Source organism: Hordeum vulgare, chromosome 2H (assembly GCF_904849725.1).
Source record: "Hordeum vulgare subsp. vulgare chromosome 2H, MorexV3_pseudomolecules_assembly, whole genome shotgun sequence".
NCBI classification, from domain to species: domain Eukaryota; kingdom Viridiplantae; phylum Streptophyta; class Magnoliopsida; order Poales; family Poaceae; genus Hordeum; species Hordeum vulgare.
In genome coordinates this window covers 180,928,858-180,937,460 of record NC_058519.1, presented here as the reverse complement: position 1 = coordinate 180,937,460, position 8,603 = coordinate 180,928,858, and the positions used below count along the sequence as shown (strand labels likewise).

Sequence of the window (8,603 nt, the reverse complement as noted above, 5' to 3'; positions counted from 1 at the left end):
CCGCTTGGTCTATCCTTGCATTTGCAAAGGGTCGAGCGGTAGTACCGCTCCAGCCGAGAGGTGGTACCGCTTAGGGACAGTAGTACCTCCCTCTCTGAGCGGTTATACTTCGTCAGACTTTTTGCGAATACTTTTCCAGCGGTGGTAGGCTCGATACTAGTATTTCTACTACCGTGGCTTTGAGTCTGCCTAACGGTAGAATCACCCAGGTCTGGCGGTAGTACCACTGGGGCTTGCGGTAGTACCTCTCCCTCCAAGCGGTAGTACCGCTAGGGTCAGCGGTAGTATCGCTTCCCCCAAGCGGTAGTCCCGCTAGGGGCATGCTGACAGTGGGGGTAACGGTTGGACTTGTTCCCCCACTATATAAAGGGTTCACCTACCTCACGAACCCTACCTTTGACCCTCCAAGACTCCATTGTTGCTCTCTAAGCTCATATGTGCCCGATCTCTTTCCCTAGCCAATCAAACTTGTTGATTTCCTAGGGATTGGTTGAGAAGGCCAAGATCTACATTTCCACCAAGAGAAAATTGGTTCCCCCCACTAATCCCTTGCGTATCTTGTTACTCTTGGGTGTGTGAGCACCCTAGACGGTTGAGGTCACCTCGGAGCCACATTCCATTGTGGTGAAGCTCCGTGGTCTTGTTGGGAGCCTTCAAGCTTTGTGTGGAGATAGCCCCAACCTTGTTTGTAAAGGTTCGGTCGCCACCTTCAAGGGCACATATAGTGGAATCACGACACCTTGCATTGTGTGAGGGTGTGAGGTGAATACGGTGGCCCTAGTGGCTTATTGGGGAGCATTGTGCCTCCACACCGCTCCAACGGAGACGTACTTCCTGTCAAAGGGAAGGAACTTCGGTAACACATCCTCGTCTTCATCGGCTCCACTTGTGGTTATATCTTACCTTGACATTGTGTATGCTTTTGTTGTAGAGTATTTCTTACTTGCTTTAGTGGTCATAGTAGGTAGCATCATATAGGTTGCTCACCTAGTTATTATTTTAGAGAACCTTTAGTTGCTAACCCTAACTTGTTTGCCTATAAACAAGGATGCTGCCATTTTATATTTGTTTCTTGCCTATTCACCCCCCCCTCTAGTCAACCATATCGATCCTTTCACTTGCTTGCCTATAAACAAGGATGCTGCCATTTTCCATTTGTTTCTTGGACTTCTTATTATCATATCATTGTCGCGAGAAATGGGAAGAAACTCCAGTTATACCTTTTGTGCATTGATCTTTGCTGCTCTCCGAAATTGCTGAAGCTAAATAGGGCCTCTTAGTACAAAATTCCTTTGCCCGGTAGATCTAAAAGGATCAATGAGATGGACTTCATGTATGCAACACTTCTTGATATATTATGTTAGCAAATGTTGATTCCCTTTGCAATGTGACGTGACAAGATGTTTGCAATGTCATTGCTCCCTGTTGTATCATTATAGAAAAAAATTGATTGTATTAATCAACACATGATCTCTTATGTTCAGTTTGTAGAGTGAAATTCTCATTCATTAGATACAGTTGCATGAATGCGCGAATTAAATCTGGGAGTTACATAAATACAATGTTCATCTAGATTGAGTGAAAACTTCGGATATGAATTTACGGTAGTGATTTCTAAATATTTTACTTAATATATCTCTTCAGGCTTTCATTGGGGTTGTGGGACTTCATCGAAATGGCAAGCACTCACCCATCTTTCAAATGCTCCAATGGCAGGCAATTTGGTTCATTTCTTCCGAAAAACATTGCAAATTCTTGAGTATAAATTTTTTTGTTTTACATTCTCCCTTATAAATATGTTACACATATCAAGTTTGATTAGTAATATATCATATATATACTCATAAATATTTCGTATACTTTTGAATTTTTATATATTTACATGATCAATTGATGTCATAACTTTTTTTGTGCGGTAATGTCATAACGATGTTATTATTTCAAAGGTTAACCATCTAAGATAAATGGCCTATCTAGGAGCATAACTTCATGTCTAGGGTATATAAATTCATTCAGCTTAAACATTTTTTTGCGTATATTTCATTTATCCATTGACATATTTTTTTTCCATCCAGGCAATATGATTAGTAATGAAGTACGTATGATGAAAACATATGTAAATGTTACACAATTATTCTGAAAATTATTTGATGACAATCACGTGCAAGTTTACTAGTGTCAGAAATACATCGGGGTAACGAGGGAAACAACACGATGAGACACATCTGTGAAACGTCGTAAGACGTGGCACGACTTCCCCGCCACATTGCTTGTTGTATCTCACCCACAAACAGGAAGCGGCCGAAGGCGTGCGTAGAAAAAGATTCAAGTCTGTTCAGGCCCGCGCACTACATACAAATGTGGACGAGCAAGACGAGGGAGCAGTGCTGCAACCGTTGCACACGACGGATTGGCTCCAAGGACGCCACTCGCCGTCAGTCCACCTCCTGTTTTGCTTGTATGCGTTGGTGCTACGATCGTGATATATTGTCATTTCTAATCTTCTATTCTACTACCCGTACTACGGTACTTTCGGTTAGTGAAATAGTGTTAAGCCAAGCAGTTTTGTCAAGATAGACAGTCACAAACAAAAAAAAAGTACTGCACAATCAAACATGAAACCATGGTACACTAGAGGGCAGATAGAAATTGGAAGCGACCTAAGTGACTGACATGCAGTACAACCAAAGTGCACTCACTTTTATGGGATTTCCCATCCACGCTCCTCAACTATAATGTTGTTATGTGGCCTAACTTGAACAAACGAATGTTGTTATCCACGCATACTGTATATACTACAGTTTTTACAAATTAATAACCGAGTAACCACACCTTAATTTGTCCGCGTCGGGACACGTCACGTCCTATTATCGTTCACCATGTGCGTTGGTCGAGATACTTGAAACCTGTTGTGTGGTAGTGCATGAGTACATCTGTGCATGCCGTGCATGCCAGCTGTACCAATTTTATTCATAATAATAATAACATGTGTCTTATTTTTTAATAAAGATAAGCATTGTCTTGGTAAAACTAAAAAGACATTAAACATAAGCCTTTAAGAAAGAAGAAATTACAACTCAAAAAATAATTTATAATCATGACCCACGACACCCTCAAGCTTAACTTCAAGGTCGGTCACTTGCTTCGGCACCATCGCAACAACTATTACAGAAAATATATATATATAACGGATCACATCTTCCACCTAGCTCGACGCAACTCCTTCGTTGATATGCAGTTTTTTGTTTCACTGAGTACAATTATAGATTCACACATACAGTTACCTCTATGAACGCAGCGATAAATATCCTATCCCTATGAACATCTTTCGAGATAATGAGTCGACATAATATTTCAAGATTTATAAAATCATGGCGGCTAGCCGACAAGAACATCTCTCCCCATGGAACGAACATCGCTAAAAAATTGAAATAAATTGAGGAAAATGCAAGAACCACTGCAAAGTGAAAGACTTGAACCTTGATGGGTGTGTTTCATCACAAGAAATATAGCCATCTAAGCTAAGCTTACTTCACCAAAGTAGCTTACCAAAAGCGTAACATTTATCATTGAAGAATTTGGCTCGTATAGCACCCAGAACATGTCATCGAACTCGAGATCTAACATCCATCATGACTAAGACTACGGAGGACGAAATCATATATACCAATCATGATCCACAAGCTCAACACATGATACATCATCTTTCAGATGCCGTTGATGCAAACCACAATCTGCATCCGTTCCTTGCCTACCAATTTTTGTGTCGGCGTTAGAGCACATGTCATCGCAATGGCGGAGTTCGAAGACATAAGTCCACTACAAGGATACCGTCGCCATGCCATCCTCACTTGAACTGATTCCAAAACCAATCCCAATCATAGAATTGATCGCCTCGTCGAGGAAGAATCTGAAGCTTCTTTATTCAACGCCGCCAGCCAAAGACAAGGAGATAAATGACTCAAAAACCTAAGCTGTTAAGGCCTAAAACCTAATACCCACAAAAAAGGCCTAAAACCTAAAACTACACGATCCATACGTATAGATCCGACGATACCCCTCACCTGGTTAGATCGCCTTTTTTTCTGGAGAAAGAAAGAAAAACCTTCATGCCAGCTGTATCACCTTAGCTGGACATACGGGATTTGTGTATATAATACACCCGTGACCTCCTCTCTGTACCGTGCAAAGCACTCGCTCCTCTTTCGTCTATTTGGCTCCGGCTCGGGCATTATCATTGCAATCCGGTACGTATTAGTACTTACCTTAACCTATCATATCTCAGTTGCATGCGTGTGACAGTTAAGCGCATTAGTACAGCGCGTCAGTGCGGGATTTCATACCATTTATGTGCATGCGTGCACCATGCAGGCAATGTTGTCGCCCCGGACAGACGCCGGCGCCGGCGCCGCCACCGACCTCAGCCAGCCACTTCTCTGGAACCGCAACGGCGTTCACGCAGGAGCATTGGTCGTCATGCCAGTCGTGGCCAATGGTCACGGCGGCGGCGACAAGCTTAAGGGCGCCCCGAAAGCCAAGGACAAGTACTGGAAAGACGTCGACCAGCCGGACGACATGGCGGCAGCGCCAGACCTGGAGAATGGCGGCGGCCGGCCGCTGCTGTTCTCGAACAGGAGAGTCAAGAATATCATCCTGTACCCCTACAGGTGGAGCTTCCTTCTTCTAATCCGCTCTGCGGTGCATCTTCAGTAATCTAAGGAGCTGGCGCTCTGCAGTGCCGCTTGTTCTGTGATCTTAAACTGCTCGCAAATTTTGTTTCTACAAAGTGAAATCCAATGAACTTTACTACCTAAAATCTCTGCAAACAACATCACTGTTAAGTATTTGGGGGCGAAGGAACTTTCATCATTGAATGAGAGAAGAAAAAATTATAGGTGCAACCGAAAATAGTTCAATTTTAAGGCGTACACTATCGTTTTTATTTATAGTAGAGCAATAATATAATTGTGTTGATGAGTTAGTCATAGCGCGGTTATTTGGGTGCAATCATATTAAAATAAGTTACTCCATTCAACAATACAAAGCACATTTTGATTCGTTAAGGCAAAAATTTACTATTAATTACCTGATTAATAGTATGCGTTTTACATGACTCAAAATCACAGTCATAAGTAAATATTTTTATTACAGATCTAATTGTCAATTATGGACTAAAAAGTGTATCTAGTACTTGCTACTATGGGTCCATAAGTTTTCTGTGTGCAGCTTGCAAATTAGTGTGTTTTTAGTAAAAAACAAATACAAATATGTGGAACAAATCAATGTGTATAAATGAAATTAAGTAAATATCGGGCTCCTTAGAGCATGGGATCCAAAACACCACACCCTCTTGAAGTCCTCATACGTTCTCGTTTAAGATAGATCGATTTGTGCATAGTATATAAAATGAAATAGCTCACGTTAATAAACACTAGAGTAAGTACTGGTAGGCACTTGCGTAGCTAGACTATGCATTTGCATGCACTGATTACACTTTTCTTCCCTCATGATAAACAGGGTATTGATCCTGATACGAGTAATCGCCGTAATCTTATTTGTTGGATGGCGCATCAAGCATAACAATTCAGATGTCATGTGGTTTTGGATGATGTCCGTCGTCGCAGACGTGTGGTTTAGCTTATCATGGCTAAGCTACCAACTGCCAAAGTATAATCCCGTTAAAAGGATACCCGACCTTGCTACACTCAGGAAACAATATGACACACCAGGGAGGAGCTCCCAGCTGCCAAGCATTGACGTCATCGTCACCACTGCCAGTGCTACCGATGAGCCCATATTGTACACCATGAACTGTGTTCTCTCTATACTTGCAGCTGACTATCATATTGGCAGGTGCAACTGCTACCTATCAGATGATAGCGGCTCATTGGTCCTTTATGAGGCATTGGTTGAGACTGCAAAGTTTGCTGCTTTATGGGTTCCTTTCTGTAGAAAGCATCAGATTGAGCCAAGAGCACCGGAAAGCTATTTTGAACTAAAGGGCCCGTTGTATGGAGGGACGCCACATAAGGAGTTCTTTCAGGATTATAAGCATGTACGCACACAATATGAAGAGTTCAAGAAGAATTTAGATATGCTTCCTAACACCATCCATCAAAGGTCGGGAACTTACAGTAAAACAGGAACGGAGGATGAAGATGCAAAAGTGACTTGGATGGCTGACGGAACACAATGGCCAGGCACATGGCTTGACCCAGCAGAAAAACATAGGGCCGGGCATCATGCAGGAATTGTTAAGGTATGAAAGTCTCTTTGAGTAAGTGTTACTTTTATAAAATATGTAGTACTCTTCCGTGATCTAGATTGACAAACAACATTTCATTTTCCAACCAATTTGTAACTTGTTTCTTATGACATACTAATTCCTTTAACAGATTGTGCAGAGCCATCCAGAACATGTGGTTCAACCAGGCGTACAAGAGAGCCTTGACAACCCACTCAGCTTTGACGATGTTGATGTGCGCCTGCCCATGTTGGTATATGTGGCTCGTGAAAAGAGTCCAGGTATCGAGCATAACAAAAAGGCAGGCGCTTTGAATGCAGAGCTACGTATCTCAGCTCTACTCTCTAATGCACCTTTCTTCATTAACTTTGACTGCGACCACTACATCAACAATTCAGAAGCCCTACGTGCAGCTGTTTGCTTCATGCTAGACCCACGTGAAGGGGATAATACTGGATTTGTTCAGTTCCCGCAAAGATTTGATAATGTCGACCCAACTGACCGGTATGGAAACCATAATCGAGTCTTTTTTGATGGTGCCATGTATGGCCTCAATGGTCAACAAGGGCCTACTTACCTTGGCACAGGTTGCATGTTCCGTCGCCTTGCACTCTATGGAATTGATCCACCTTGCTGGAGAGCCGAGGACATCATAGTCGACAGTAACAGGTTTGGCAACTCATTACCCTTCCTCAACTCAGTACTAGCAGCCATAAAGCAAGAGGAAGGTGTCACACTACCACCACCACTAGATGATTCATTTCTTGAAGAGATGACAAAAGTTGTGTCATGTTCCTATGATGATTCCACTGATTGGGGTAGGGGCATTGGCTACATATACAATATGGCAACAGAAGACATAGTAACAGGATTTCGTATCCATGGGCAAGGGTGGTGCTCCATGTATGTTACCATGGAACGTGAAGCGTTCCGTGGCACTGCACCGATCAATCTAACAGAGCGCCTCCGCCAAATAGTGCGATGGTCTGGTGGTTCCCTAGAGATGTTCTTCTCGCACATCAGCCCACTATTCGCTGGTCGTCGACTCAGTTTGGTGCAGCGACTCTCGTACATCAATTTCACTATATACCCATTGACATCACTCTTTATCCTAATGTATGCCTTCTGTCCAGTGATGTGGCTTCTTCCAACAGAAATACTTATACAAAGGCCATATACCAGGTACATTGTGTACCTTATCATTGTCGTCGCGATGATCCATGTGATTGGCATGTTTGAGATAATGTGGGCAGGAATCACATGGTTGGATTGGTGGCGCAACGAGCAATTTTTCATGATCGGCTCGGTAACTGCATATCCAACGGCGGTGTTGCACATGGTGGTGAATATCCTTACAAAAAAGGGTATACACTTCAGAGTAACCACAAAGCAACCAGTGGCTGATACAGATGACAAGTATGCTGAGATGTATGAAGTGCATTGGGTACCCATGATGGTCCCCGCGGTTGTGGTATTGTTTTCCAACATCTTGGCTATTGGTGTAGCAATTGGTAAATCAGTCTTATACATGGGGACATGGTCTGTAGCACAGAAAAGGCATGGTGCACTAGGGCTATTGTTCAACCTGTGGATTATGGTGCTCCTTTACCCATTTGCATTGGCGATTATTGGAAGATGGGCCAAGAGAACCGGAATCCTATTCATCTTACTACCCATTGCTTTCTTGGCCACCGCATTGATGTACATTGGCATCCATACATTCCTTTTACATTTCTTTCCATCCATGTTGGTATAGAAAATACCTAGCACACTTTTCTATGGATCAGTATGACAAATGAAGATATCTCCTTCAGGAAGGGACTTATGTAGTTGAACGTGTACTTTGTGATATAGTAATATACTAGAAGCCAACGTGTGCTTCGCCACACCGTTCTTAATTACTAGTGGAATTAACTAATCTTTCTCTCGCAGGTTACTTTGTATTAGTTTTTATCTATGTTGCCTTGGGTTTTAATTATGTTTTGGTGATTTTTTATTTGTCTATTGTGTTGGGTTACTGGAGATGGTATTTGTTCTGAGAGTGGAGTTGTTCAATTCGTGATTGTGATGCCCTCTTACACGTTAATTCCTATGTGTCACTCGGTGGTGGTTGTATAAAAAACTTAGGAGCTCTTATTCCACGCTGACTTAGTGTAATTACTGCTATAACACTCAGGTCGGCGGTCCATGAGGCTGCCGTTCGTTTAGCTCGGCTCCCTGCTTTACTCGCTCACTTAGCTTTCTTTCGACCCGCTATCTTGCTAGCTCAAAAAAGGGATATGGCATTTTTATTTGAAAAAGTTTTGTTAAAGAAGGTCACTGATTTTAAAACATGTTTTGAATTGAAAAAATCATAAAT

The 8,603-nt window shown here is 42.3% G+C and overlaps 1 protein-coding gene across 1 annotated transcript; it reads left to right on the top strand.

Annotated features, from left to right (window-relative positions):
* Positions 1 to 4,189: 4,189 nt before the first annotated feature.
* Positions 4,190 to 8,145, top strand: LOC123425746 (probable mixed-linked glucan synthase 3). The gene is made up of 4 exons (XM_045109462.1): positions 4,190 to 4,247; positions 4,372 to 4,667; positions 5,518 to 6,259; positions 6,396 to 8,145. The coding sequence occupies exons 2-4, from the start codon at positions 4,375 to 4,377 to the stop codon at positions 7,998 to 8,000; spliced, it is 2,640 nt and encodes an 879-aa protein (XP_044965397.1). The 5' UTR covers positions 4,190 to 4,247; positions 4,372 to 4,374; the 3' UTR covers positions 8,001 to 8,145.
* Positions 8,146 to 8,603: the final 458 nt, after the last annotated feature.

What these genes read in the sequence shown, in the direction of transcription:
- LOC123425746 (XM_045109462.1), top strand. Translation starts at nt 4,375, where the DNA reads ATGTTGTCGCCCCGGACAGACGCCGGCGCCGGCGCCGCCACCGACCTC. An exon ending in ATCATCCTGTACCCCTACAG is followed by an intron (nt 4,668 to 5,517) that starts GTGGAGCTTCCT and finishes CATGATAAACAG; the next exon opens with GGTATTGATCCTGATACGAG. An exon ending in ATCATGCAGGAATTGTTAAG is followed by an intron (nt 6,260 to 6,395) that starts GTATGAAAGTCT and finishes TTCCTTTAACAG; the next exon opens with ATTGTGCAGAGCCATCCAGA.